The sequence below is a fragment of the Carcharhinus amblyrhynchos genome, chromosome 1 (assembly GCF_965287045.1).
Source record: "Carcharhinus amblyrhynchos chromosome 1, sCarAmb.v2.hapA, whole genome shotgun sequence".
NCBI classification, from domain to species: Eukaryota; Metazoa; Chordata; class Chondrichthyes; order Carcharhiniformes; family Carcharhinidae; genus Carcharhinus; species Carcharhinus amblyrhynchos.
In genome coordinates, this window is record NC_137324.1 from 27,234,953 (window position 1) to 27,250,670 (window position 15,718).

Consider the following 15,718-nt stretch of genomic DNA (forward strand, 5'->3'; position numbering starts at 1 on the left):
TTAACTGAACTGTGGTCCCTATCACCAAAGTGCTCACCTACCTCCAAGTCTAACACCTGGTCTGGTTCATTACCCAGTACCAAATCCAATGTGGTCTTGCCTCTTGTTGGCCTATCTACACACTGTGTCAGGAAACCTTCCTGCACACACTGGACAAAAACAGACCCCTCTAATGTACTTGAACACAGCTTTTCCAATGAATATTTGTAAAGTTAAAGTCCCCCATAACAACTACCCTGATACTTTCGCTCCTATCCAGGATCATCTTTGCAATCCTTTCCTCTACATCTCTGTAATTTTTTGGAGGCCTATAAAAAACTCCCAGCAGGGTGACTTCTCCTTTCCTATTTCTAATCTCAGCAATGGGATGGATAGGATAGAGGTGGAGAGACTCTTCCCGCTCAAAAAAGACAGTAGGACTAGGGGGCACAGCCTCAAGATAAAAGGGGGGGCGGTTTAGAACGGAGTTGAGGAGGAACTTTTTCACTCAAAGGGTGGTGAATCTCTGGAATTCTCTGCCCGTTGAAGTGGTGGAGGCTGCCTCGCTAAATATTTTTAAGACGCGGGTTGATGGGTTTTTGATAAGAGAGGGGATTAAGGGTTATGGGGAGAAAGCGGGAAAGTGGAACTGAGCAGCGACAGATCAGCCATGATCTTATTGAATGGCGGGGCAGGCTCGAAGGGCTAGATGGCCTACTCCTGCTCCTATTTCTTATGTTCTTATGTTCAGCCCATACTACCTCAATAGATGAGTCCTCGTCAAACATCCTTTCTGCCACCATAATACTGTCCTTGACTAACAATGCCACGCCTCCCCCTCTTCTACCACCTTCCCTGCTCTGACTGAAACATCTAAACTCTGTAACCTGCAACAACCATTCCTGTCCCTGCTCTATCCATGTCTCCGAAATGGCCACAACATCAAAGTCCCAGGTACCAATCCAGGCTGCAAGTTCATCCACCTTATTCTGTATGCTCCTAGCATTAAAGCACCCTTCAAACCACCCTCTCGCCTGCCAATACACTGCTGCGACCTTGAAACCTTATCCATGTCCTCCCTATTCTCAACCTCCTGTACATTGGAGCTACAGTTCAGGTTCCCATCCCCCTCTGAATCAGTTTAAACTCTCCCGAAGAGCACTGGCAAATTTTCCCCCCAAGATATTGGTATCCCTCTGGTTCATGTGTAGGCCATCCCTTTTGTAGAGGTCCCACCTACCCCAGAATGAGACCCAATTGTCTAGGAATCTGAAACCCTCCCTCCTGCACCATCCCTTTAGCCACGAGTTCAAACGCTCTCTCTCTATTCTCCTCGCGATCCTGTGGCACGTGTAACAAACCAGAGATAACAACTCTGTTTGTTTTAGCCCTAAGCCTCCACCTTAACTCCCTGAATTTCTGTCTTACAACCCCATCCCTTTTCCTACCAATGTCACGAGTACCTATGTGAACCACGACTTGGGGCTGGTTCCCCTCCCACTTAAGGATCTCGAACACACGATCGGAGACATCATGGACCCTGGCACCTGGGAGGCAACATACCAACCGCGAGTCTCGCTCGTTCCCACAGAACCTCCCATCTGTCCCCTTAGCCAATCACTAATCCTGTACTCTTCTTCCCCCTTCCCATCTGAGCATCAAGGACAGGCTCTGCTCCCGAGACCTGTACCCCATGGCTTACCCCCGTTGAGTCGTCCTCCCATAATAGTATCCAAATCAAAGTACTTGTCTTGCAGAAGAACAGCCAGAGGGGATCGCTGCTCTGACTGCTTCTTAGCCCTTCTAGCAGTCACCCACGTATCACTTTTAGGAGTAACTATTTCCCTGTAGCTTTTATCAATAACTGCCTCTGCTTCCCGAATGATCCTTTGTTCTCCAGTTCCAGCTCCAGGTCCCTAATGTGGTCCTCAATGAGCTGGAATTGGATGCACTTCCTGCAGGTGTACTCAGCCGGGACACTACTGGTGTCCCTCCCTCAAACATCCCACAGGAGGAACATTGCACTGCCTACAGTGACATCCCTGTTACATCCCTTACCAAGAAACAAAGAGAAAAGGAGAAAAAAATTTATCTGCTCTCACTCCGAGTCCTTTTTTTCAGGTTGGGGGGGGGGGGGGGATACTCTACACGAGTAGAGTATCGGGATTCCTCAGCATTCCAATTTATGACGCGGGGGGGGGGGGGGGGGGGAGAACACCTTCCCAGGCCTCCCCGCAAACTCCTTCCGGTTTAAACTTTAACAAAAAAACTCCACTAAAAAAAAGTTAGTTAAAAAAAAAATCAATCTAGCTTACTCTCAGCACTCCTCTCACGAATCGCTCCCTCTCTGCTGTGCTCTGATGGAACAACTCCTCATAGCTAATGCCTTTCATACCAGGCAACATCCTGGTAAATCTTTTCTGTACCCTCTCCTCTCCAAAGCCTCCACATCTTTCTGGTAGGGTGGCGACCAGAATTGAACACTATATTCCAAGTGGGGCCTAACTAAGGTTCTATAGAGCTGCAACATGACTTGCCAATTGTTAAATTCAATACCCCAGCCCATGAAGAAAAGCAAGTCATATGCCTTCTCGACTACCTTCTCCACCTGCATTGCCACTTTCACTAACCTGCGTACCTGAATACCCAGAATCCTTTGCCAATCAATACTCTTATGGGTTCTGCCATTTACTGTATATTTCCTATCTCTATTAGGCCTTCCAAAATGTATTACCTCACATTTGCCTGGATTAAACTCCATCTGCCCAAGTCTCCAACTGATCTATATCCTGCTGTATTCTCTGATGGTTCTCATCGCTATCCGCAAATCCACCAACCTTTGTGTTGTCTGCAAACTTACTAATCAATCCAGTTACATTTTCCTCCAAATCATTTATATATATTACAAACAGCAAAGGTCTCAGTACTGATCCCTGAGGAACACCACTTGTCATAGCCCTCCATTCAAAAATGCATCCTTCCACAGCTATGCCTTTTCAGCTTAATAATAGCTTGAGGTGAAGTTATAGAATCATACAATGCAGAAGAGGCCCTTTGGTCCATCGAGCCTGCCCTGACCTATTAGAACTGAACTCCTCCCTAATATATATATGATACAGCAGGATATAGATCATTGACCAGCATTGTGAAAGTGGAAAAATGGAAGTATCCGAGTACCTTAGGTACATTCGCGTACCTTATCCAACGGATAAAGTGTCCAGCTGCATAAAACAAACAGTATGAATATTTAGATTTGACTGTGTCAGTCATTCCATCTTTGAATTGATTGACAGATCTGACATCTGTTCCCCTGCTTTTAAGTTTGATCAGATGGTTGAGGTCTTTCACTGACATTAAAAGTTTTAATATATTCAGATCTGGACACTCTGTTTATATAGCTGTGTCATCAAAGTGTATTATGCATTCTTAGCTGAGCTCCAAACCCCACCAATGGATTCAGCTCAACAGAGGTAGCTGACACAGCTGTAAAAGAGACTGCTAGCTTGCCAGCTTTATAACCATTTTATAGAATAATACATTTTTAAAGTGCTTTCTGAATGACTATTTACTTTGGCAGTTTATGACCATCGCAACAACTTTCCAATATTACTGTAGTGCTCAGGAGTTATGTACATAGTGAATACTCGATAAATGGACATGGTGAGGGAGGCTACCAGACTTGAGGGACATGGAGGGGCTTAGGGGTGATGGGGTGGGCGAAAGGGTCAGGGGCCTCACACCCATCTGTACAGCTGGGGTGACAAATCAACAAACGGAGGTGGGCCTTCTAGCCTGGCTGTCTCGTTAGCCGACAGCATCTTTGCCCTTCAGAGTACAGGAATGAGATAGAGAATCTGGTGAACTGGTGCGGCGACAATAATCTCTCCCTCAATATTAACAAAACAAAGAAGATTGTCATCGACTTCAGAAAGCTTAGTAGAGAACATACCCCTGTATACATCAATGGGGACGAAGTAGAAACGGTCAAAAGCTTCAAATTTTTAAGGAGTCCAGGTCACCAACAACTGTCCCGATCCATCCCATGCCGACATTATAATTAAGAAAGCCACCAACACCTCTACTTTCTCAGAAGACTAAGGAAATTTGGCATGTCAGCTACAATTCTCACCAACTTTTACAGATGCACCATAGAAAGCATTCCTTTTGGTTGTATCACAGCTGGTATGGCTTCTGCTCTGCCCAAGACCGCAAGGAACTACAAAAGGTTGTGAATGTAGTCCAATCCATCATTCAAACCAGCCTCCCATCCATTGACACTGTCTCTACGCCCTGCTGCCCCAGCAAAGCAACCAGCATAACTAGGGATTTATCCTGGACATTTTCTATTCCACCATCTTCCACCAGGAAAAAGACAGAAATTGCATTAAGTTGATCTTTCTCTACACCCTAGCTATGACTGTAACATTATTTTCTGTACTCTCTTGTTTCCCTCTCTATGAATGGTATACTTTGTCTGTATAGTGCACAAGAAATAATACTTTTCACTATATACTAACACATGTGACAATAATAAATCAAATCCTTCAGGAGACCATAGACACCCAATTGCAGGCTGCCTTCATCACTGAAGGAGAAAAATTCAGCGGATGGGCAAAGCCATTTAGGGATTGGGATCACAAAACTTGAGAAATGCCCTGACTTGCAAATCCCTCTCAAAAGGGGAAAATGGCCCCATAGAGTAGAAAAGCAAAGGAGTTATGGTGAATCTTTATAAATCACCAGTTCAGCTTCAACTGGAATACTGCATCCAATCCTGGAAGTGAATTGCAGGAAGTGGGTAAAAGCAGGAGAGAAAACATGGTTCCAAGGATGATGGAGTTCAGTCACAGGATAGATTAGAGAAGTTAGAGCCAATCTCCTTCAGAAAGAAAAGTTTAAGGGTGAGATTTAAGAACATAAGAACTTGAGAAATAGGAGCAAGAGTAGGCCATCTGGCTCCTCGAACCTGCCCCACCATTCAATAAGATCATGCTGATCTGGTAGTGGTTCAGTACCACTAACCCACCTGCTCCCCATAACCCTTAATTCCCTTATTGGTCAAAAATCTATCTGTGACTTAAATACATTTAACGAGGTAGCCTCCGCTGCTTCAATGGGCAGAGAATTCCAAAGAAGTTCCTCCTCAACTCTGTTCTAAATTGACTCCCCTCTATTTTGAGGCTGTGCCCTCTAGTTCTTGTTTCCATTTTAAGTGGAAATAATCTCTCTGCTTCTACCCTGTCTGGCCCCTTCATTATCTTATATGTCTCTACAAGATCTCCCCTCAGCCTTGGAAACTCCAACGAGTACAGGGCCAGTCTACTCAATCTCTCCTCATAAGCTAACCCCCTCATCTCCGGAATCAACCTGGTGAGCCTTCTCTGCACTCCCTCCAAGGCTAATATATCCTTTCACAAATAAGGGGACCAAAATTGCACACAGTACTCTAGTTGCGGCCTCACCAGTACCTTGTACAATTGCAGCAATATCTCCCTGCTTTTATACGCCATCCCTCTCGTGATAAAGGCCAACATTCCATTTGCCTTCTTAATCACCTGCTGCACCTGCAAACCGAGTTTTTGTGATTCATGCACAAGGACACCCAGGTCCCTCTGCACAGTAGCATGTTGTAATTTTTCACCATTTAAATAATAGTCCATTTTACTATTATTCCTTCCAAAGTGGATAACCTCACACTTGCCAACGTTATACTCCATCTGCCAGATCCTTGCCACTCACTTAGCCTGTCCAAATCTCTCTGCAGACTTTGTGTTCTCCACACAATTTGCTTTCCCACTCATCTTTGTGTCATCCGCAAACTTTGTCACCCTACACTCGGTCCCCTCCTCCAGGTCGTCTATGTATATGGTAAACAGTTGAGGCCCCAGCACCGATCCCTGCAGCACGCCACTAGTCAGTACCACAATGGGGCTAGACAGAGTTGATACGGAGAGTCTACCATCAGTGACAAAAGGGTTAGGAATAAGAGAATGTGGATCTAAAACAGATGGCAAAGGGATCAAACTGACATTAGTAAAAACACTTTTATGCAGCGTGTGGTTAGGATCTACACTGTGCTACCTGAGAATATGTTAGAGGTCGACATGACAGGCATAGACAGGATGGCCTCCTTCTGCGTTGTAATCAGTGGTCCGCTGAGCTATTGTTTAGAACCACAGAAAAGTTAGTGCAATAGGAGGCCAATTGGCCCATCTTGTCCATGCCATCCCAAGGACATCGAGGTGCCCTTTCTAATCTCACCTTCGCGCATCCAGCCCATAGCCTTATCGTTTACAGCATTTAAGGTGCAGATCCAGATACTTTAATACTTTACCATCCCTGCCACAATCACCAACTTAAACAGCGAATTCCAGACAAGAACTAACCTCTGTGCAAAATAATTCTTCCTCTTGTTATCTCAACACTTTCTACCACTTGATGAACGCAAATTACTGCGGATGCTACCCACTTTCTATGCCTCTTAGCTATGATAAAGGGGCATTGTATTCGAAATTTCAGCTCTTTTCTTTCCTTACAGATGTTGCCAGACCTGCTGAGATTTTCCAGCATTTTCTCTTTTGACATTCTGCCACTTATCTTGAATCTATGTCCCTGGTTCTAGAATTCTCCATCCAAGAAAATAATCTTTATCTTGTCCAATCTACCTCTTCGTAAGGGACACCTATGTGCACCTGAATCAAGTCAACCTTCAGCCTTCTTTGTTCCAAGGAAAATAACCCTAAACTAACCAATCTCACCTTGTAGTTACACTTTTCTTACCCTGGCAACACTCCTGTAAGAAGTCTCACAACACCAGGTTAAAGTCCAACCAGTTTATTTGATAGTAAACCCACAAGCTTTTAGGGTTTGCCGCTTCGTCAGGTGAGTGGAGAGGTCTGGTCTACCAGAACTCTCCATTCACCCGACGAAGGGGCAAACCCCAAAAGCTTGTGGGTTTATTATGAAATAAACTAGTCGGACCTTAGCCTGGTGCTGTGAGATTTGTTACTGTGTTTACTCCAGTCCAACACCAGCATCTCCACATCATGAACACTCTTGTAAACCAGCCCTGCACTCTCACCAGAGCAATTACATCCTTCCTGTATTATGGTGGACAGAACTGTACACACTACTTCAGTTGTGGCCTTACCAATGTATTATATAATTCCGACATTATAATCATGCACCACTGCCAATGAAGGAAGCATTCAATATGCCTTCTTCCCAACTTGTCTACTTGAACTGCTGCCTTTAGGGACTTGTGTACTTGAGTGCCAAGATCTCTCACTTCATCTACCCCTCTTAGGATATTCCCATTGATGTGTACTCCCTCTAACTGTTTGACTTCCCTAAATGCATTATCTCACAATTCTCTGCGTTAAAATCCACCTGCCATTTTACCACCCACTCCACCAACCAATCTAAATTGTTTCAGAGATTATAGCTATCTTCTACACTATCCACTTCTTTGTGTCTATAGAATCATATAATCCCTCCAGTGCAGAAGGAGGCCATTCAGCCTATCAAGCCTGCACTGACAACAATAACACCCTATTCCCATAACCTCACGTATTTAGTATGCTAATCCCCCAACACTAAGGGGCAATTTAGCATGACCAATCCACCTAACCCGCACACCTTTGGAGTGAGATGGGAAACTGGAGCATGGAGACATGGGGAGAACATGCAAACTCCACACAAACATACAGTGGCCTAAGGCCAGATTGAATCTGGGTCCCCTCTACTGCGAGGCAACAATGCTAACCACTGTGCTGAGTCGTCTGCAAATTTCCCAATCATGTTCCCCACTTTCACATCCAAATCGTTAATATATAAGACAAACGGTTAGGGTCCCAACAACAAGCCCTATGGAATACCACTTGAAACAACTTTCCATTCACAAGGGCATCCACCAATCATTCCCATTTGTTTCCTGTTACTAAGACAGTTTTTTATCTGGTTTGCCATCTTATCTTGTATCCCACGAGGTTTTACTTTTTTGACCAATCTACCATGTGGGACTTTGTCAAACACTTTGCTAAAATACATGTACACAACATCTCCTGCGCTACCTTTATCAATCCATCTTATTACCTCCTTAAATAATTTTCCTATATTAAAACAGCGAATACACTCCAACAGTACTTCACCAGCTGGACAGAGCTTTGGGATGCAAGATGGTCATGAATGACACTATATTAAAGGCAAGTCCTTTTTTTTTTCAATATTTTGCAGACAAGCTTACCTTTGTAACATGCTTCATGCAATACCTGAATAAGTAATGCAGTAATTTGGGCTTTGCACTGGTCTAGCTTTCCAACAGAATGTTTAGAGGTTGCATAAGAAAGACATGGTTGGAAGTAAAACCGATCACTCAGGTGAGTGGCAAAGGCTTTCCACATCATGGTTTTGTATTTAGAATACAGCGCAACTTTTCCTTCATTGTGCGAAGAATCCTGCCAGTGCACAGATTTTCTTCTGACAGGGGGGACAAAAGGATGTTGACTGTGTTTTTTGGCTTCCAAATCTCGTTGAGGGCTATTTTCTGCTGAGAAGAAACTCTGCTGCAATTGCAAATCTTGAGCTTTAGCTTTCTGTGGTTTATCAGACATGGGTCTATTGAGAACATGTTGCCACAGCATGTTGGACGTAGCAAGACCATCAACAATACGGTTCAGAAGCACTTCATCTTCTATGCAGAATTCTTGGATGGACCTTTTACAGGTACATGGTTCTAATTCTTGGTGATTGTCCTCTAATTTTGGTCTACATAGGCTAGTTTGTATATCTTCATCACAAAAAATATTATGACTTTTTGTAAAACTCTGAAGAAGAGACATTTTTATATTTTCCCAATCCAAAGCTGGGAGGTTATTATCTCTCGCAGTTGAAAGAAATGTTCTGTTTGTTGTGATGACTTCATAGAAACATTGGGATGCTATTCTTCCTCTTTCATTGGCTAAAACACCCAATACCCTTTCTACTAGGAATGGTTCAATTTTTGAGTTCCAGCTCTTTCTACATAATGTTACTTCCAATCTTTGAGACAGTAAATCAGATTCATTTATATTAATTTCTTCAATGCCATTCTTCAGTTCAAGGTATGACTGATGCATATTAGATTCTGAAACAATGCTATTGAATATTTCCAGACCACGGAAAAATTCCCACAGTGATTCTGAGGGAAGAATATATGGTTTAGCATATGCCAAAGTACAAAGTACTGTGGAAATATATTGTTCCATGAGGAAAACAGCAGATATGCCCAACAATGTCAAAGCCCGCTTCATACGATTAAAGGTTTCATTAATATGTATCAGCTGACAATTTAACCAAGGATCATTCTTAATTTTTTCACTAAGGCATTTCCAGTGGCTTGTATGGTATCTCAGTTCTTCACACAGACGTCCAAGTCTCTTGACAGATATGCCACTTGAATGATCCTTGCCCAAATTTAATTTTTTGGACATTTCTTGCTCTTCAGTCAACAATTCTGTCAGTTTTTTAATAAATTTAGAAGCTCCATTTACACTCATGGCATATGCTTTATTAAGAAGAATACAAGATCTACGTTCTAACAGTTTCTGAAGTCTTGCGTAATTGTTCGCTAAACTTGAAATGGTCCGATGATAATGGAAATCAGTAGTGCCCAGAATATCTGAGGGCAATGATTTTACATGACCGTGAAAAAAGCCTCCTTTGAGACTTTGTTGCAGCTGGCAACATTTACCTAGGTCAAAGGCAATCTGTTCCGCTTCCGCCAGTCTCCCTGAAAGAAATCTATTATCCAAATCGGGAGATAGCAATGAATCATCACTGTCTGTATCTGAACAGCTGTCTTCTGCTTGGTGTTTAGTCATTAGCCATTTCCATCCAGGTTGAAGCTGATTCCACAGTAGAGTTTCAGCTTGCTGCAGAGATTTTGCAAAACTGCTTGGTAATCCTAAACATAGAAATATAAAATTAATTAATATAATCTGAAACATTTTTAATAAGATAAAGTTTGATGTACATAGCTAAAAATAATCTGTATATAATTAACCCGCACCACAGTTACATTCCCTGATGCAGTAAGGTTGTTTATATTGTTGAAATTCATCCAGCTGTGGTACTCTTTGATTTGCACTGAAAAAATATCTAAAAACAAACTTGTATGAGGTCAAGTCATCCTTCAGTATTCTAACCGGTCGAACTGCCTTTTCCCAGCAAAATGAAAGGTCAGTGCAAAGCAGTGTAGAAATTCAACAGAGTTTCAAAGCTTTTAAAAAGAACAATAAAAGGGATACAAAGGAAAGAAATGGGAAGAAAAAGGAATAGAAAAAAACTGCAAGGGAATGAATAGCAAAGTTTTAATAAACGTATTAAGAGTGCGGTAATGGAAATACAGTTGAGTTTGGTTGAGGCTCTTTTGCCAATTGCCTTTAACCTGTCCTTTGGTTTCTGGTCCTTCTGTCACTGTAAACAATTTCTCCTTATTTATTCTGTCAAATCCCTTCAGAATTTTAAACACATTCATTAAACTTGTATTCACATGAGAGCAAAGCCAGCTTCTCTACTCTGCATACATAACTGAAGTCTATCGTCACTGATACCATTCTAGTAAATCTCTCCTCTCTAAAATTCTATTGGACTTCCTGAAGTGAAGTCAGTCAGAATTGGTCAGGCTACTTTAGCAAGGGCCTAACCTATGTTTTATAAAGATTTAGCATAACTTAATTGTTCTTGTACTCTATGACTTGACTTCTAAAACCGAGTAGCCTAAATGTTAACAGCCTGCTCAACTTATGTCCGTAAGTTGGGGTGGCATGGTAGCACAGTGGTTAGCACTGCTGTCTCACAGGGACTTGGATTCGATTCCCGGCTTGGATCACTGTCTGTATGGAACTTGCACGTTCTCTCCATGTCTGCGTGGGTTTCCTCCGGGTGCTCTGGTTTCCTCTCACATTCTGAAAGACATGCTGGTTCGATGCATTGACACCAGACTGTGGCAATTAGGGGAATTTCACAGTAACTTTGTTGCAGTGTGATGTAAGCCTTACTTGTGACTAATAAATAAACTTTAAGTCCTAGGTCTCTCTGTTCTTGTGCCTTTAAGTGGTTCCGTTTTGTGTATAATGCCTCTCCTCATTCTTCCCGCACTAAAATTGATCACATCATATTTCTGTGTTAAATTTTATCTTCCAGACTGCTCTTGAGGAGGACTAGCCCTGACACAATGGGCCAAATGGCCTTCTTCCACGCTGTAATTATTCTCTGTCCTGACGATGGTGTAGGAGGAAGCGGACGTAAAACCCATTCCTGCCCATGACCATATTGTTAATGCAACATTACACTGGGTGGCCAATTAATGGCCATCTAATGTACAACACACCATATGATAGGCTGAGCACTGTCAGGGAGGACAGGAAGAAGGTGGGCACTGAGAAAAGGGAATGTACAACCTGGTAGATCACTCAGAATGACAGTCTGAAGGAGTTGCAGATCTGTAAGAATTATCAACGGATAGACTGTGCTACAAGTCTCTACGCAATCGTACACAGACGTATTTCCCAGGGGCCTTTGTTAATTTTATTGAGCCCTAAATTTCATCCTGCCCTCGATTGAGAGTGGAGCCAATCGGTCCATCCACCAACCATAAAGGCAGATCGCAATGTAAAATTACAGTAAATTGTTGTTTAATTAACTTAACTCGGTTTCTTGATTATCAACGGACTACTTCTGACCTGAATACACGTGCGCTGACCGAAACATTATGATAGGGTGTGATGACACATTGAGACACATGCCTGACACATTTTTGCATCATTTCATTCACTTCTATATCCAGCACATGCAACACAAAATTCTGGCCCATGATGTTACGTACCTGTCATAGTCTCAAAGGTTTACAGCATGGAAACAGGCCTTTTGGCCCAACTTGTCCACGCTGCCCCCTTTTTATTAAACCCCTAAGCTAATCCCAATTGCCCGCATTTGGCCCATGTCCCTCTATATCCATCTTAGCCACGTAACTATCTAAATGCTTTTTAAAAGAGAAAATTGTACCTGCCTCTACCACTACCTCTGGCAGCTTGTTCCAGACACTAACTACCCTCCGAGTGAAAAAATTGCCCCTCTGGACACTTTTGTATCTCTCCACTCTCACCATAAACCTATGCCTTCTAGTTTTAGACACCCCTTCCTTTGGGAAAAGATATTGATCTATATAGCTGATCTATGTCGCTCATTATTTTATAGACCTCCATAAGGTCACCCCTCAGCCTTCTACGCTCCCTAGAAAAAAGTATCAGTCTATTCAGCCTCCCCTTATAACTCAAACCATCAAGTCCCAGTGGCATCCTAGTAAATCTTTTCTGCACTCTTTTCAGTTTAGTAATATCTTCCTATATTAGGTGACCAGAACAATACACAGTATTCCAAGTGTGGCCTTACCAATGTCTTGTACAACTTCATCATGACGTCCCAACTCCTGTATTCAATGTTCTGACCAATGAAACCAAGCATGTTGAATGCCTTCTTCACCACTCTCTCCACCTGTCACTCTACTTTCAAGTATCTACGAACATGTACCCCTAGATCTCTTTGTTCTGTAACTCTCCCCAACGCCCTATTAATTGAATAAATCCTGCTCTAATTCAATTGACCAAAATGCATCACCGTGCATTTATCTAAATTAAACTCTATCTGCCATTCATCAGCCCCACTGGCCCAATTAATCAAGATCCCATTGCATTGGAGATAACTTTCTTCACTTCCACTATGCCACCAAATCTTGGTGTCATCCGCAAACTACTAACCACGCCTCCTATATTCTCATCCAAATCATTAATATAAATGACAAAGAACAGTGGACCCAGAATTGATCCCTGAAGCACACTGCTGGTCACAGACCTCCAGTTTGAAAAATAACTCTCTACAACCACCCGCTGGCTTCTGCCAAGAAGCCAATTTTGTACCCATTTAGATACCTCACCCTGGATGCGTGAGATTTAACCTTCTGCAACAACCTACCATGTGGGACCTTGTCAAAAGCCTTGTTAAAGTCCATGTAGACAACACCAACTGCACTGCCCTCAATTACCTTGCTTACCCCTTCAGAAAACTCAATCAAATTTGTGAGACATGATTTTCCACTCACAAAGCCATGCTGACTTTCCCTAATCAGTATTTGCATCTCTAAATGCCTGTAGATCCTGTCTCCCAAAATACTTTCCAACAACTTACCCACCACAAATGTGAGGTGCACTAACCTGTAGTTCCCATGCTTTTCCTTGCAGCCCTTTTTAAACAAAGGCACAACATTTGCCACTCTCCAATCTACAGGCACCTCACCCATGACTAACCATGATTCAAATATCTCTGCTAGGGGATCTGCAATTTCCTCCCTAGCCTCCCACAGTGTCCTGGAATACACTTCAAGTCCCAGGGATTTATCTACCCTGATGCGCTTTAAGACTTCCAGCACCTCTTTCTTTGTAATATGTCCACTCCTTAAGACATCACTACTTATTTCCCCAAGTTCCCATCTGTATGTCCTTGTTAAGTTTATCTCTTCCCTCTTCACTGTTTATTACATTTCTGAGTTTTGACACATCTGCAAATTTTGACATTATGTTTGTATATCCAGGTCACAATGTATAAGCGAGAAAAAATTTTTAAGTTGCATTTGTAAATCAAACCACAACCATTAGCAGACATTAATGAATTCTGATTTTCACTTCACAAAGGTTTTAATTTTGGAAAATACAAAACCAAAAATCTAGAATGGTATTAAATAGTTCACAACTTTTGATATCCAAAATTAATGCGTACTATTTTCAACTCACCTTTAATTAATATCTCCAAATATTGTAAATGTACATTTATTTTAAATTTAACCATTCTATACCTGAGAATTCTTGTGGTTGATACTGGATACAAAGAAAGTGTTATCTATACAGAGTGCTATCTGAAACCTGTACAATAGAAAATATTGCACAGAATCACCACCCATTCATAGATAGGATTCTCAAAGCAAAGAAGTTTGTATATAAAACTCCTTTTTAATGTGGGATAATTTCAAAAATGGAATTTAAGCAGAGATGTGAAATACTTAGTGAAACTACTGACAATCACTGAGGAGCCCGTGGTGAAGATTATTTTATTTTCTGTGCTGCCAATAAACTAAGGCATTATGATTTCTTTCAAAATTTAGCAACATCAAACATTCTCAAGTCAGATAACAGGATACAGTGTTGGTCAATTTTAAAATGGGGTTCCCTCATCTGCTCCCATCCATACCAGCAAAACACTCGATCCTTTACGACAGGAATGTTTTTGTTTCTGACAAAATCATCTTTGTGGTCTAAGCGAGCAAATTTAGAGGTTGGGAGCAGGTGAGAGAGCAAAGATAAAGTATGTTGATTTACTTCAAAAAAACGTGCACAAATTTCTCAATATCCCATTAAAGCGAACATTTTTCATTTTAACTAAATTACCTGATCCAGTTAAATAATCAAGTTTTTCTTTTTGTGTAGATTCCTTTGATGGAATAGATGTTAGAAGGCTAAATGAGGATTGTGATCTGTTGTCCTCTGTGACTGCAGTATTCTGGAATAAATAGATTAGAATGTAAAGATAAGTTACAACTTTCATTTTAAAAATAGTAATGCAAAGAACAGGGAAAGAGTAGAACGTTAAGTGTTTTTAATGGATTCCAGGATTGAAAGAAATTGCAAAAATTAAAGTCCTATATTGAAAAATGCACTGAAATCATTTTAAATGAGTAAAGTACTGAAACTGATCAGAGGATTACAAGAGAAATTTTAAACAGGCAATTTGTATAATTTCATTCCATGCATGTTTAAAATTCTTCAAAATGAACCTCAATTCCTGTACCCAAATCATAGGTAATGCTCAAATGAAAACAGAAGATGCTGGAATAACTCAGCAAGTCTGGCAGCAGCTGTGGAGACAGAAACAGAGTTAACGTTTTAAGTTTGTATAATTATTCTTCATGCCGGCATCTGCCGGTAATTTACTTATATCAAAGATAAGTTTGAGTCACTGGAAGGCACAGGAAAACAAAATAGGTGAATCACCTTTCAATTTTCTTCCTTTCCATTTACTTTCCTGAAGTCAATAATTTATATGATGGGAAGAGTGTCAGCAAGGTAGAAATTACTCATTTTCAAATCTAGCTGTTGAGTGTTACAGAACCGATTTACCCCATGAGGCACTACAAGAAAGCCTAATCTTGATTCTGTCCAAAATACATGCTTCTAGTATAGATAACTGAATGATTATCAGGGTGAGAGCTCTGTCCACTTCTCGCTGTTTCATATAGAAGCATTTAAACCAACTGTAGCATTTCTATTAATTCTCTGTGAATTGCACCTAACATAGTCCAATGATTGAAACCATGCCGCAGAGCTCAAATACTCACTGCATTTCTGAACATGCCAACTGATCTTCCAACTCTTAGTTCTTGCTCAGCTAAAATTGTTAAGATCAGCAACACAGCACAAGGAAAAATCACTGTGGTGAACCTGTGTATCAGCATTCCACAATGCAGTGCATTAGCATAAACTAAAAGGTCAAGTCACCATAGTACCAGATGACCACAGGTCTGAAATAGAGGGCAGTTAGAGATGGGCAATAAATGCTGGCCCAATCAGTAATGCCCACATCCCATAAATAAATTTGTACACAATATTATACTATTGGATCATGGTAATATTTGGAACAGCCAGTTTTAGTG

General features: G+C 41.5%; 1 protein-coding gene across 2 annotated transcripts in view; it reads right to left on the reverse strand.

Moving 5' to 3' along the window:
* The window catches only part of ccdc142 (coiled-coil domain containing 142), a 115,486-nt gene that overhangs the window by 81,185 nt on the left and 18,583 nt on the right, over positions 1 to 15,718 (reverse strand). For both annotated transcript variants that reach the window (XM_080200586.1, XM_080200656.1), the window contains exons 4-5: positions 14,457 to 14,568; positions 8,225 to 9,922 (exon numbers count right to left, since the gene is read on the reverse strand). In XM_080200586.1, the coding sequence (XP_080056712.1) occupies positions 8,225 to 9,922; positions 14,457 to 14,568 (1,810 nt within the window). The remainder of the gene's footprint in view (positions 1 to 8,224; positions 9,923 to 14,456; positions 14,569 to 15,718) is intronic.